Source organism: Chiloscyllium punctatum, chromosome 10, assembly GCF_047496795.1.
Source record: "Chiloscyllium punctatum isolate Juve2018m chromosome 10, sChiPun1.3, whole genome shotgun sequence".
NCBI lineage: Eukaryota > Metazoa > Chordata > Chondrichthyes > Orectolobiformes > Hemiscylliidae > Chiloscyllium > Chiloscyllium punctatum.
Genome location: NC_092748.1, coordinates 25038684 through 25054768, shown reverse-complemented (window position 1 = coordinate 25054768; position 16085 = coordinate 25038684). Strand labels below are relative to the sequence as shown.

Below are 16085 nucleotides of genomic sequence, written 5' to 3'. Positions count from 1 at the left end.
AAAGTTTGAGATTGTATACAATTGCTCTCTGCCCCTCCAGCATTATTCTGCATTTAAAACATTTAAACAACTTTCTTGACTGCTGCATCACTCTTTGGAAGGGTGACGAAAGATCTAATTGAAACTTCCTATGTTCATCTCACACCCACGTGCAGACTGTCCCCACGCTTAACACTGCAAAGAGCAGAAAGCTCCTAACTAAATAGTTCAGCAACGTAGTCAAAACGCTTGGTAATATGAGAGTAAACTAGCTACTCATAAAAAAAAATCTCTTGCAATCTTCTTTTCTAAAAAACAAACCATAACCTAAAAGGCAAGAGTGGACATTCAAACATTGGGAAATTAGGCTGGCAATGGGAACAAAGAAATGGTGAAGCAACTGAACATGTACTTTGCATCAGTTTCCACAGCGGAAGACACCGGCAACATACCAGAACTTCAAAACAGTCAGGGGGCAGTGTAGTGAGGAGATTCTGAAGAAGCTGTAAAATCTGCAAGTAGATACATCACCCAGGCCAGATGGGCCACATCCCCAGCTTCCGAAGGAACTAGTGGTGCTGGAAGAGCTCTTCCAGCACCACTAATCCAGAATTTGGTTTCCAGCATCTGCAGTTATTGTTTTTACCTCCCAAAGGAACTAGTTGAGGAGATCGTAGAGATATAATCTTTTAGGAATCACTGGAGTCAGGGAGGGTCCCAGAGGACTGGAAAATGGCTAACGTAGCAACCTTGTTTAAGAATGGAGGGAGGCAGAAGACAGGACAACTACAGGCTGGTTAGCCTGTCCTCCGTCACTGGTAAGATTATAGAGTCCATTACTAAGAATGAAATTGTGGAACACTTGGAAGTGCACTGAAAACTAGGTTGGAGTCAGCAAGACTTTGTCAAGAGGAGGACATACCTAACAAAGCTGTTAGAATTCTTGGAGGAGGGAATGAGCAAGTTAGACAAAGGACAGCAAGTGGACCTGATCAAGTTGAATTTCCGGAAGACCTTTGACAAGGCGCTACACAGAAGGTTGCTAAATAAGAGCCCTTGGTGTTAGGGGCAATGACATGGATAGAAGATTGGCTGACTGGCAAAAGGCAGAGAGTAAGGACAAAGGGGTCTTTTTCAGGATGGCAGCTAGTGACTAGTGGAGTTTTGCAAGACAGAGGTACTGAAGGCAGGATAATGGGGCTGAGAAACATATCAGCCATGATCAAATGGGAGAGCAAACATGATGGGCTGAAAGGCTTAATTCTGCTCCTATATCTAACACACTTATGGCATTGCAACTGAACGGAATGGATCTCGACTTTGTAGTCTGGGTCTATCACTTGACCAAAAACCCTTGCCCATTGCAGATGTTGAGAGTTGATACTAGGAATCAATTCAGACAAATGGGGATTAGTGTTTCCTTCTCTGGCATTCAAGTTGAATGGGAAATGCAAACTGGAAAAATTAAGCTGCACAGACAGCAACAAGGAACACTGCTTCTGGTAAAGCTCAGAAAAGGTCTTGCACCAATTCAAGCCTGCCACATTTATTAAGAAAACATTCCATGCTCAACTGTGCATCTTAGGGAGAGATTCTCTACTAGAGGCTGAGAGAATGTGTGAGAATCATTATGCTAAATGCCACCCCCCCCCCCCCCCCCAAGCCTGGATTGCTTGCCATACCTTGATGCCCACATACTCGGTTGGTATGATGGGATTTTCCAATGATGGCAGGGACGTCTCATCCATACTCTCGCCAATCATCACCCGCGTTGCCACGTTGATGAGGTCAACTCCAATGGTCTTTGAGACAAAGGGGCAGGACCTGGATGCCCTGAGGTTACACTCAATCACCTGGTCACCAATAGAGATACAGCTAGGATGAAAGCATTCAGGGCTCGTTCATGCATTCATTCATGCAGTTAGCAATCTTGCAAGGATAGCTGCAGGTGAACACCACTTCCAGTTGATCTCCAGTGAGAACAGTGAAGACAAAAAGCAAGAGCTCATTAAGGATAGCGACTAACAGCGTGACACAGGCAGCTCTGTGTTTCTCAGAAGGACTAAAGATAAGCCGAATACTTTTCTCCACCCGTGGGGAACCCTGCAGTGAGTAATTCACCTCCTGACTCTCCAAAGATCATCTCCAAGGCACAGGTCAGGCGTATGATGGTATATACCCACCTTGGCTGGATAGGTGCAGCTTCTAAACACTCAAAGACCTTGAAACCATCCAAGACACAGCAGGCTGCGTGATAGGCACTAAATTCACTCCCTCCCCTCCATCACCAAAAATCAATAAGATGCACTGTAGAAATTCACCAAAGATCCTTCGACAACACCTTTTAAACCCACGACCCCCTCTATCCAGAAGGGTTAGGGTAGCAGATACATGGGAACAGCACCACCTGCACAGTTATCAGCTCTGAGTTCATCATGCTATCCCATAAATCTCATCTCAAATCTCCTTCCGGTTTCCTGGATAAATATCACGCATCTGTAAGAATTTATCAAATCTAAATCCATTGAACTTGTCCCTGACTTTGCTTCTCTTTAAGTCCAGGTTCTAAGAAGGCCACGTTCTATCCAAAACTCTCCACAAACATGAGCTCATCCATAATCCTGCTGCTGTTACAATCCCTATAGAACCATAAACCAAAAGAATCAGCTTTATTGAATTAATACTCAAATTAAAAAGCCAGCACCAAGACTCTGTATTCTGCAAATGGTTTCTTTCACAAACTGGAATCAGTGTATATTTGATGTGAATGAATATTCACTCACACCCTCCCACCTCCATTCATCCATACCCACACAGTGATCACTGCCACCCACATTCAATTGGAATGCCTAAACCAGTGCAAGTGGGGACATAGCCTCTCCTTACCTCGCTTCACCTGCACCTCCTCTGAAGTGGCTGCCCTATCTGTTGGTGGTTCAGCTCCCAGCTTTGGGCTGGTGCCAATGTGTCACTTACTGCAAGATCTAAGACATGATGTACCCAAATGACGACAAGATAACAGGCTGGAGAGCCCGTTCAAACAAACACCCAGCAAACGAACGCAGGAGGAACAGAGGAAAGTAACAGACCCCAAAAACCTGATTCGTCAGGTGGCTTACCATCACATCATTCCCCTTCACAAGAAACTGTACATTAAATGGTCCAGAAATCTCAAACGCCCTGGAGATCTTTCTGGTTGCAATCTTGACCTAAAAAGCAGAAAGAATTAAAAGGTCACAGTTAAATAGTATGCTGATTCATACTGGTTCTAGTAGTTTCACCTCCTGTGTTCTTTGTGATTCCAGCGTTAATCCAGTCTCTTGCCTTCACCTCCACCCCACACCACCTCCCCCCCCCCCGCCTCCACCCCACATGGTCCTTCATACTAACTCAGCATGGAAAAGAAGGAATTGATCAGAGACAGTCAGCAAGTGGGAGATCCTGTCTGACTAATTTAATTGAGTCTTTTGAAAAGTTGACCGACTATATTGATGAGTGTAGTGCAGTTGATGTGGTTTACATGGACTTCATTAAGGCGTTTGATGGAAGGCTAGTCTGAAACATAACAGCCCATGTGATCCAAAGACAGTTGGCAAACTGGATCCAAAATTGGCTTATAAATAGAAGGCAAAGAATGATAGTGTTGGAGGGCTGGGGGTGGGGGGGGGAATGTTTCTGTGATTGGAAGCCTGTAACCAGCAGCATCCCACAGGAATCAGTGCTGGGATCCTTGTTGCTTGTATGTACATAACCACTTGGATTTGAAAGTAGAAGGTATAATTAGTAAGTTTGCAGATGACGTGAAAACGAGTGGTGATGGTCACCTATAAATTGGGCAAAGCACTGGCAAATGGCATTTAATCCAAAATTAAATTAAAAATTAAAGTATAAGAAAATGCATTTTGGGGGGGGGGGCGGCACAGTGGCTCAGTGGCTAGCACAGCTGCCTCACAGCGCCAGGGACCCAGGTTCAATTCCAGCCTTGGGTGACTGTCCTCTCTGTGGAGTTTGCATGTTCTCTCCGTGTCTATGCGGGTTTCCTCCAGATGCTCCGGTTTCCCCCATAATCCAAAGACGTGCAGAGTAGGTGAATTGGCCATGCTAAATTGCCTATAGTGTTAGGTACATTAGTCAGGGTGAATATAGGGTAGGGGAATGGGTCTGGTGGGGTTACCTCTTCGGAGGGTCGGTGTGGACTTACTGAACTGAAGGGCCTGTAGGGAATCTAATTTAATCTAATCAAATCATTTTGAGAAGTCTAATAAGGGATAGATATACACAATAAGTAGTAGGATACTAGGGAGTACGGAGTAATAAAGGGATCTGGTGTATAGATTTCTGAAGGTGTCAGCACAAGCAGACAGATGGTAACAAAGGAAGTCTTGTTACAACTTTATAAAACATTAATAAGGCCGTGCAATTCCGGTCACCATATGATCAGAAGATGTGGTTGCACTAGAGGGGATACAGACGAGATTCACCAGGATGTGGCCTGGGTTGAGAAGTCTCAGTTCCGAGGAGAGATAAGTCTATGTTTTAGATGAGGAGCAAGTGATCTACTGAAGAACGGAGAAAGAATTTTTTCACCCAGAGGGTAGTGGAGGTTGGTACTCTCAGAGCATTTAAGAAGCATCTGGACATGTATTTAAAATGCAGTGGCACAGTAAGCTGTGGACCAAGTGCAGGTAAATGGAATGTATACAGTTTAGTGTTTGTTGCTGGCATAGACCTGATGGGCAAAAGGGCCTGTCACTGTGCTGTGTGACTCTATGTCTAATTGGCAAAGAAGCGAGATTGAAGAAATCTGATGGCTGCATTGTGAAGATGCAAAAAATGAGGGGATTATCCAATACTATCCCTCAAAATGGGTGCAGATAAATACTTAAAATAATAGAGGAATTTGTAGGGCTGTGGGGAAGTGAACTGGGCAGTGGGACTGGTTCTATCACTCTAGACCGCAGATGCTTGTCCTTGAAAGTGGCATCGCAGATCGACAGGGTGAAGGCAGCATTTGGCACACTTGCCTTCATCAGTCAGTGCACTGAGTACAGTAGTTGGAACTTCCTGTAATGGGTGTACATGGCGAACCCACATTTGCAGTACAGTATACAATCTGCTCAACCTGCTAGAGGAAGGAATAGTATTAAACTGAAAAAGGAGCAAAAATGATTTACAAGCATATTACCAAGACTGGAGAGGTTGGGTTATGAGGAGATGCAGGACTGGCTGTACTTTTTTCCCCTGTGCATGGGAGACTAAGGGGTGGCCTTAAAGAGGTTTATAAAATCACGACAGGCATGGAGAAGGTGAATAGCCAAGGTCTTTTCCCCAGAAAAGGGGAGTCTAAAACTAAAGGTCATGGGTTGAAGATGAGAGAGGAAAGATTTAAAAGAGACCTTACTACCACACTTTCACACAAAGAGTGGGGCATGTATGGAACAAGCTGCCAGAGGCAGTGATAAAGGGGAGTACAATTACAAGATATTTGGACAACTGCATGGATAGGAAAGATTTGAAGGGTATGGGACAAATGCAGGCAAACAGGTCTAATTCAGTTTAGGAAACCTGGTCAGCATGGATGAATTGGGCTGAAGGGCCTGTTTCCATGCTGTATGACTCTTATCACAGAGTTAGCACAGGTACTATGGGTACTTTTGTCTGTGCTGTGCAAGTCAGTGACACATAGGCTGCACCTTACCTTCTCCAAGGCTCCTTGGCTGATGGTCTGCGTTGGCAGGATTAGGGTGGCATCTCCTGAATGGACACCTGCATCTTCTACGTGCTCAGTGATGGCGTGAGCTAGGACCTGGCAAGGAAGGCACAAATATTAGCCAGCAATGGTCAGCCACCAATAACTGCAGCTGCTCTGGAACCGACAGCTTGTGCAAAACTTTCCATCAATTTGACAAGATCACTTCCGGTGACAGCAAAACCCTCACCCAAAACGTAGAAGACCCAGGCTGGGAAAAGGTGTGCAAGGAATGCAGGTCTTTGGACAAGGAATGGAACCGATGGAACGACACATTCCAAAACATGTGGTCTCACACAACAATGCACATAAGGAATAAGCATAATGACTCACATTTATATAGCACCTTTCACAACCCCAAATGTTTTACACACAATGGAGTATTTTCAAATTATTTCTTTATCAAGTGCCATCTTTGCCATGATGCAGGAAATTCAATCTGTGCACAGCAAGTGCCCACAAATAACAATGTGGTAACGAGCAGCTATCATATTGGTCTTGCTAATGTTGGATTAATGGTTAAAAAGAGTGGCCGGGACATCTATTTGTCAACAAAATAGTGTTCAGTGGGAGTTGGACCACATGCTTAGGGGGCAGGCACAACCTCCATTTAACTCTTTGGGGATCTCCAAATCTCTGGCAGAATCGCAGAAGAACTCATGACAAATCACTGTGCAGCAATCTGGTCAAACTTACAACTGCACGAGAACTCCCTCAAGACCCCCTCAATACCCCTCAAACATCCTCAATCTCCCTCAAATGCCTCTCAACTGTCCTCAAGCTCCCTCACTTGCTTATTTGCCTCAAGCAACAACCACGTTCCCTTTGGAATCACCAATACTCTATTTCCAACCAAACACCACCACCATCTCCACTTTTCCCCCCTCCCTTTGACTTCACCTATCTACCCACATATACCCCCACACTCCCACCACACTATGAACAATGAGTTCCAGTTTCACTGTGTACAACAAACACTCTTCCCCACATCCCCCTCTGTCCAAAGCCCTGAATCTGCAGCCTCTATTCCTTGTACTATCAGTTAATGGGAACAGCTTTCCTTCATCGACCAAACCAAAAAAATCAGTCATAACCTTACATACCTATTAATTTGACTTCAACCCCATTTGTTCTAAACAGAACAACACCAGTTCATCCACCAAACATTGTAGCTAAGTTCCCTCATCCAGAGAGCCAATCTAGTAAATCTCCTCTGCACTCTATGACCCTCACATTCTCCCTGAAGTGTGGTGACCAGAAATAGAAGCAAAATTTTAGTTGTGATCTATCAAGAGATCTATAAAGGGTAGACTATACTTTCCAGTTTTTGTACACAATACTCCTACTAATAAAGTCCAAGATCCCATATCCTTTACTAATCACTCTCTCAATATGTCCTTCACCTTTAAAGATTGATGCACATGTACTCCAGTCCCCCCGCACACTTTCTGAAACTGTGCCATTCAGTCTCAATCATCTTCCTCCTTCTGCCATAATGCACCACTTCACATATCTCTGGTTCAACCTGTACCCAGCAGCCTATTTTGCTAGCCTATCAATGTCCTGTTGCAGTCGATTGGCCTGGTCAGTAAATAAACCTGCAAACGGAATCTCCTTCACCCCAATGCTCTTACTGAGGTCTTCAGTGTAGGCCGGTGATGACACCTCCCCATTGTGAGACACCATTTTTTTTCCTTGAGCTGCCTCAGCAAACTCTGTCTTCCAGCAGGCCTGCTGAGGCTGTGGAATGTCTGTTCTCTGTTGTGCCCAAAGTCCTGGCATTTGATTACTCACCCTGGGTAGTGTGGTCATCACAGTGGGAACCTCCAGAGGATTACACCACCATGTCTGTGGATCCTTGGTAGGACCGGTTTTAGAACAATAGGCCACAATGTATTGATGGTAGCTGCTCACTTTAGTGTCTGGTTTTGCAGCGAGTGCAGACATGAACAGGTGCCTGTACCAGTTAGGACATGACAGAGGCAGCTCAGACAGCTACATGTGATTAACACATTGACTCTGGAACACAAGCTGAAGCTTGGCTCATTAAGCTTTCATCTTACCTTGCCCTCCTTGGAGACTGCATCAACCTCAACCTCGCGTGCTCCTTCAACAAACTTGGTGAGGACAACTGGATGTTCCTGCAGCCAATGAAAGATATGGTTCAGTGTCAGGACAGTCACGTCTACTTCAGGGATTCCAAACATGTGTGCTTGTCATCAGAACTGGCTCTTTACTGCATTGATTAGGATGGTTGCTGGATGACTACACAATGTTCAGCACTCTTCATAACACCTCAGTAAATCATGTGCAAATATAGCAATATCTAGACAATACCCAGGCTTGGGTTGACACGTGGCAAGTAATATTTGTGCCACACAAACACCGGATAATGACCATCTCAAACAAGAAACAATCGAACCAACTCCCATTGATATTCAATGGCATTGTCAGCACTGAATTCCCCCATTAGAAATATTTTGGAGGTTACCATTGACCAGAAAAATCAAATGGACTCGCACTTAAACTACTACAGTGGTTCAGAGGCTAGAAATCTTGCAGCAAGTAATCCACCACCTGACTTCTCAAAGCCCGTCCATGATGTACAAAGCACAGGTCAGGACAGAGATGGGATACTCCCCACTTGCCTGGATGGGTGTAGCTCCAGCAGCACTCACAAAGGGACAAAGCAGTCCTCTGGGATGAGTCTCCGGCCAGGGAAAGCAACTATCGCTAGCTACCTGCTCGAGACCCAAAGCATTTCCTACATTTCAATGAGATCACCTCTCATTTTTCTGAACTCTAGACAGCTAGACTCAAAGCTCTTGTTGTTGGACAACACATGCACTCCCAGACAATGGGTTTCACTGCAGCCTTGCTCTCATCAGAGACAGAAACAGCACAAGTATTCCAGACACAGTCCTGCTACAGGACTACACAATTACAAGACTCTGACTCTTGTACTACAACCTCATGCTCTTTGATTCCTAGTTCCTGACTGCACCTGCAAGTTGATTTCTTGTTAATCTTGTAGAAGGGCCTCCACATGCCTCTGTAGATTTGTCACTATTTAAACGAAAGTTTAAAGCATCTTTGATGTCTGTACCAGCAGCCACTCTCTACCTGCATAGATCACTTGCAACAGTAGATCAGTTTTCCTAAGTAAGTAAAGTTGATAAAAAATATTTTGCATTTCAAAAGCTGCTTACCACTGCAGTTCATCCAAATTGAACAAGATGAGAAATTACTCATGAATCAATGGGCCCTCAACAAAGAGTGCACCAGCAGCAGAACAAGCCAAGTCAGGCAGCAGGGAATGAACGTACCTGAGAGACACGAGCTGCCTCAGCAAGGAATTTCTTCATCTCTGTCGCATCATGAGCCACGTTCATCGCTGAACCACTGAGGGAGACCAGACAAAAGGTCATGACTTTTCAGCAGTGCCTAGCTACCAAACAGTATTCACCTGATCACCCAGAAATCCCCACCCTCACCCACGTGCAAGTTCAGCACCACACACATGCACATGAACACAGATACATACACATACCCATTCAGCCAGCTTAGTTCCAATAACTCAGGAAGGTTTACACTACACAGGACAAAGCAGCCTGCTCGCTCAGCCTCACATCCAGAAGCATCCATTCCCTCCACCATTGATGCTCAGTAGCAATATCTCCAAGATACACTGCAGAAATTCACTAAAATCCTTAGACAGCACCAACATACCCATGGCCTTCAGCATCTAAACAGCCAAGGGCAGCAGATACACGGGGATACCATCAGCTGCAAGTGGCCCTCTAAACCACTCACCATCCAGATTAGGAAACATGTGACCATGCCACTGTTGCTGGGTCAAAATCCTGGAATTCAGTCCCTAAGTGCATTGTAGGTCTACCTACAGCACAGACTGCAGCAGCTCAAAAAGACAGATCACCATCACTTTGGAATCAAAAACATACAGTGCAGAAGAAGCCCTGCAGCCCTATCATGTCTGCATAGTCCCACAGCAGACCGATAGTCTCGAATGTTGACATTTCAAGTGCTCATCCAAGTGGTTTTTCAAGGTTATGAGGCTTTCAGCCTCAATTATTTATTCAGGCAGTGTGCTCCAGTCCTTCCCACTCGGTCTGAAGGAGGGTCACTGGGCACGAAACGTTAACACAGTCTGCACAGATGCTGCCAGACTTGCCAAGTTTCTCCTGCAGCAATTTCTGATTCTATTCTTCCTCAACCTTCTCTGCTCCAACGAAAGCAACCCAAGCTTATCCAGGCTCTTTTCATAGCTAACTCCCTCCATTCCCTGCAACATTCTGGTAAATCCTCTTCTACAACCCCTCTGGTGCAATCATATAATTTCTCTTGTGTGGAGACCAGAACAAAGAACATTACAGCACTGGTGCAGGCCTTTCAGCCCACCAAGCTTGTGCCAATCCAGATCATCTATCTAAACCTGATGCTTGTTTTCTAAGGATCTATATCCCTCTGCTCCCTGCCCATTCATGTATCTGTCTAGATACATTGTAAATGACGTTATTGTGCCCACCTCTACCATCTCCGCTGGCCACGCATTCCAGGCACTCACTACCATCTGTGTAAAGAACTTTCCATGCATATCTCCCTCAAACTTTTCCGCTTTCACCTTAAACTCATGACCCCTAGTAATCAAGTCCCCCACTCTTGCTATCCACCCTGTCCTTAATTTTTATTAAATGGCTACGGGCGGGTGAGGTGTCCCACATGAAACTCTGCTCTTCCTCAACCAGAATGGCTTATAGGTGAGATGGAGCTGGAAAACCTGAGCAACTTTCCAGATTGTTGGGTAGATGCCAGTGTTGTAGGTAGCTGTGAGGCCTTCAGATCAGGAGACCCACTCAAATATAAGGAATCCAAGTAAGACCTTCATAGAGCCATTCAGACAGCCAAGGACCAATACTGATCCAAACTAGAGACCCAGACAGACACCCCCGACTGTGGCAAAGACTGAATGACATCACAGGTTCCAAAATAAGAGTGTGCAAGGTAGCAGACGATGACATATCCCTCCCAGATTGTCTCAATGCCTTCTATGCTCGCTTTGAGCAGAATTTCAGCAGAGAGGTCGACAATCCTGACAAACCTATCCCAACAGTCACTGCATCAGAGGTCAGATCAGTTTTCTTTCGTGTGAATCCAAGGAAAGTGATGCAACCAGATGGAGTACCAGGCCGTGCACTTAGAGCACGAGCAGATCAACCGACAGAAGTCTTCTTGGGACATCTTCAACCTCTCCCTGCAGCAGGCCACTGTCCCTGCCTGTTTCAAGAGGGCCAACATCAACCCCATGTGTAAGAAGGCTCATACAGCTTGTCTCAATGACTACTGCCCAGTGGCCCTAACTTCAATGGTCATGAAACGCTTTGAAAGGCTGGTCATAGCATTAATCAAGTCCAACCTCCCCACTACTCTTGGCCCACTCCAATTTGCATATCGGACCAACAGATCCATGTCAGATGCCCTTCACTCCTCCCTAGAACATCTTGACACCAAGAACAGCTATGTAAGAATTCTACTCATTGACTACAGTTCAGCCTTCAACACTGTTATCCCCCCCCCCGAGGCTGCTTACTAAACTTAGTGATCTGGGACTAAGCCTCTGCAGCTGGATCTTCAGTTTCCTGACCTACAGGCCTCAACCAGTGAAGAGAGAGAACAATATTGCATCCTCACTAACAATTAACACTGGAGACCCCCCAGGGGACCGTACTAAGCCCCCTACTGTACTCACTGTATTCCTATGACTGCGTCGCCAAATACCAGACTAATGCCATTTACAAGTTCGCTGATGAAACCACCATAGTCAGTCGAATCTCAGATGGTGACGAAACAGACTACAGATGGTAGGTGGAAGACCTGGAAGAATGGTGCAATGAGAACAACGTAGCTCTCAGTGCCAGCAAAACCAAAGAACTCATTATTGATTTTCGGCGGGATGTTACTCATTCCTCCCCTACACATTAATAGCATAGAGATGGAACGAATGGAGAGTGTCAGGCTCTTGGGAGTGGTCATCCAAGCTTTCTTGGACTCACTGGTTACAAAGGCCCAACGATGTCACTTCTTCCTCAGGCAACAGAGGAAATTTGGCATGACAGCAAATACCTTTGCCAACTTCTATAGGTGCACCATCGAGTGCATTCTGTCTGGATGTAACACTACCTGGTATGACAACTGTACCATTCAAGATCGGACACGGTTACAGAGAATGGAGAACTCTGCCTGGACAATCACAAAGGCTAACCTCCCATCTATAAAATCCATCTACCAGGCCCACTGTCAAGGAAAGGCCGCCAGCATTCTCAAACATCCATCCCACCCTGGCAATGTTTTTCTACAATCTCTACCATCAGGGAGAAGGTACAGAAGCGTGAACACACGCACCAGCCGGTTTCATAATGGTTTCTGCCCTACTGTTATTGGAATACTGAACGGACTCACAAACTCTTAACATTCACCTGTACTTGTCATGATTTGGAGATGGTGTTGGACTGGGGTGTACAAAGTTAAAAATCACACAACACCAGCTTATAGTCCAACAGGTTTAATTAACTTATGTGATCTGCCTGTATTGCTCGCAAGACAAAGCTTTTCACTGTGCCTCATACACATGACAATAAATTCAATTCAATTCATATACTAGAACAGCTTGTCTAGGAGACTGGATAGTTTGAAAGCAGAGGTGTGCAGTACTATTACTGGAATGTTGTTGGGGCCCATAACATTTGCAGTACCCAGTGCCTCCAGCCATTTCTCAAGCTAATATGAAAGGCAGCATTGAATATACTAGTCTATGGGGTGAGTTTGCATTTACAGAATGTATCTGTAATTACAGTTCTATTTTGTTCAAAAAGCACACCATCTGCATGCAGACAATCCATTTATAAATTCCTAGTTGGAAATAGAACCAGTCTGACTCAAGATTGGGATACAGGCAGACTCTAATCTCACACTTTTAATGCATTGTCTGAGCTGAGCTGAGCTGAGATGTCACCTATTTTAAAAAACCTTATCTCATGAATGTTCTGGGATTTACATATTAATGAATCAAAACCTACAACCCATTCTAAAAGATGGAAGACTTAACACCAATTAGGTTTGTTCAATATATCGTATCAGATCACATGACACTATGATCCTTTGTTACAAATTCTGTGTCTTATGATCCTGCTCCACAGTTACTTGATGAAGGAACAGCACTCTGAAAGCTAGTAATTCTAAATACGCCTGGTCCTCGGGAGTGTAATTGAACAAAGAGACCTTAAGAGCGCAGGTTTGCAATTTCTTGAAAGTGGAGTCACATGTAGATAGGATAGTGAAGGCAGCATTTGGTACGCTTACCTCGATTGGTCAGTGCATTGAGTATATGATTTGGGAGGTCATGTTACAGTTGTACAGGACATTGGTTAAGCCATTATTGGAATACTGTGTGCAATTCTAGCGTCCCTGCTATTGGAAGGATGTTATGAAACTTGAAAGGATTGAGAAAAAAAACTAACAAGAATGTTGCCAGGGTTGGACACTTTGAGCTATCAGGATAGGCTGGGGGCTGTTTTCCCTGCAGCATCAGAGGCTGAGGGGTGACCTTATAGTGGTTTATAAAATCATGAGGGGCATGGGCAGGATAAATAGACCACGTATTTTCCCTCGGGTGGGGACGTCCAAACTATGGGGCATAAAGTTAAGGTGAGAGGGGAAAAATTTAAAAGGGACCTGAGGGGCACCTTTTCCATGCAGAGGGTGGTGAGTGTATGTTTCCAGAGGAAGCAGTAGAGGTTGGTACAATGACAACATTTAAAAGGCATGTGGATGGGTATATGAATAGCAAGTGTTTAGCGTGATACGGGCCAAATGCTGACCAATGAGACTAGATTCATTTAGTATATCTGGTCGGCATGGACGAGTTGGACCAAAGAGTCCGCTTCTGTGCTGTATATCTCTATGATTCTTTAGTCCTCTTCACTCTCCACTGCATTTTTGGTGTCATCTAAAAACTTACTAACCATACTTCCTGTATTCACACCCAATCATTTATATAAGTGACAATGTTATGGATTAGGCCAGACCCCTCAAAACATTTTTAAGCAGGTAGCCCAGACCATAACTTTGCTATTTGTTTAGCTAGTGGGCATTCCTGGTGTAAATTAGCTGGGTCGTCTGCCAAGTTTTAAACAAGATTTATTTACAAAATTACAGAATGAAACACAAAAGATCAGAAAACAGAATACCGCCAAGCGTATCCTATCCAAACCCGACTTAATGATATTGTTCCAAAACCACTTGCAACAGTCCCAATACACATACCCCTTAGCACAAAAGGTAAAAATCAAACAAAGACTGACAGTTTGCAAGGAAAGGAAATGCAACAGTCTGTTTTGAACATCCTCTGCTGCAACTGAACTAACCAAGTGAACTGAACTGCACAGCTAGAGAGCTGGGCCCCCTTCACTATACCAGTTTTCCAAAAGATCTTTCAAGTTTTTGTTCAGACGCACTGTTAGGGTAAACAACAAGGGCCCCAATAAACCATTCATCTCTGCACCAACCCAGCCGTTTCGGAGCCTGGGCTGTTTTACGACCTCTCTGAAAAAAAATCAAGGACACAGTAACTTTGAGAAAAAAGACCAGCTTTGTGACAACAAAGAGCAGTGGATCTAGCACCAATCCTTGGACCACGCTGCTGGTGACCACCTTCAAGTCTGAAAAGCAACCTTCAACCACCACCATCTGTTTTGTTCCTTCAAGCCAATTTTATCTCCGATTGGCTAGCTCTCCATGATCCCATGTGATCTAGTCTTACTAACCAGTCGATCCTGCAAAACCTTGTCAAACACTTTGCTGAAGTCCATACAGTTATCTACAACTCCACGTTCATCAATTTTCTTTGTCACCTCTTCAATGCACTCAATCAAGTTAGTGAGACACAATTTCCCACAGACAAAGCTATGCTGACTATCCTTCAGCAGTCCTTGCCTCTCCCTGGATGACAAGAGATATTGAGACTTTGACCAGAAAAAAAGGAGGCGCGGCTGAGGTACAGGCAGCTGGGATCAAGGGAATCCCTGGAGGTATATAGGGAATACATGAGTTTACTGAAGAAGGAAATCAGGAGGGTGAGACAGGAGACACAAGATAGCCTTGGCTGAGAAGATTAGGATGAATCCAAAGAGATACCTCAAGTATATTAAAGGGAAAAGAATAACGAGAGAGAGAATAGGCCCCCGCAAGGACCAAAGTGGACATGTATGTGTAGAATTGCAGGAGTTGGGCGAGGTTCACAAATGAATATTTCTCCTCTGTGTTTCCCATGGAGAAAGACATGAAGACTTGGGAACTTGGGGGCAATTCATACCACAGCTGAGGTGGGGTTGTTTGTATTATAATGTATGAAAGTGGATAAATCTTCTGGTCCTGACGAGATAGAAGAGAAAGTGAGGACTGCAGATGCTGGAGATCAGATCTGAAAATGTGTTGCTAGAAAAGCGCAACAGGTCAGGCAGCATCCAAGGTGCAGGAGAATCGACGTTTCGGGCATGAGCCCTTCTTCAGGAATCCTCATGCCCGAAACGTCGATTCTCCTGCTCCTTGGATGCTACCTGGCCTGCTGCGCTTTTCTAGCAACACATTTTCAGCTCTGACTAGATATACCCAAGAACACTGCAAGAGGCGAGTGAAGAAATTGCGGGGGCCCTGGCCAATATTTTTGCACTATTATTAGCCACGGGTAAGATCCTGGAAGACTGGAAGGGTAAGGAATTCAAGGATGCAAAGAAAAGCCTGAGAACAATAGAGCAGTAAGCTTAACATCTGTGGTGGGCACGTTACTTGCGAAGATTTTGAGGGATAAGATATACATGCACTTGGAAGACAAGGTTTGATTATGAGTTGTCTGCATGGCGTTGTGAGTGGGAGATCTTGCCTCACAAATTTGTTACAGTTCTTTGATGATGTTACCAGGAAGGTTGAGGAAGGCAGGGCTGGAAATGTAGTCTACAGAGGAACCTCGATTATCCGGCAAAATTGCAAGGTCCCAATGCTTGGTTAAACTACGTTATCCGGCATTGGATTATCCGGAATTCAATCAATCAAACTGGATAATTGAGGTTCCTCTGTATATGGATTTCAGTAAGGCCTTCGATAAGGTTCCACATGATAGGCTGCTCTGGAAGGTTTGATTGCTTGAATCCAGAGCAAATTAGATACAAAATTGGCTTGATGATAGGAAGCAGAGAATAATAGTGGAAGGATGCTGATTGGTGGTGCTGCGCCCATTACTGTTGGTTGTCTATATCAATGAACAAGCCATGATTAGTAAGTTTAT

General features: G+C 44.7%; 1 protein-coding gene across 1 annotated transcript in view; it reads right to left on the bottom strand.

The window, feature by feature from the left end:
* cps1 (carbamoyl-phosphate synthase 1, mitochondrial) overlaps positions 1 to 16085 on the bottom strand; it is a 191791-nt gene that overhangs the window by 15970 nt on the left and 159736 nt on the right. Inside the window, exons 28-32 of the mRNA XM_072578736.1 lie at positions 9055 to 9130; positions 7792 to 7869; positions 5678 to 5785; positions 3099 to 3188; positions 1662 to 1832 (exon numbers count right to left, since the gene is read on the bottom strand). Coding sequence (XP_072434837.1) covers positions 1662 to 1832; positions 3099 to 3188; positions 5678 to 5785; positions 7792 to 7869; positions 9055 to 9130 — 523 coding nt within the window. The remainder of the gene's footprint in view (positions 1 to 1661; positions 1833 to 3098; positions 3189 to 5677; positions 5786 to 7791; positions 7870 to 9054; positions 9131 to 16085) is intronic.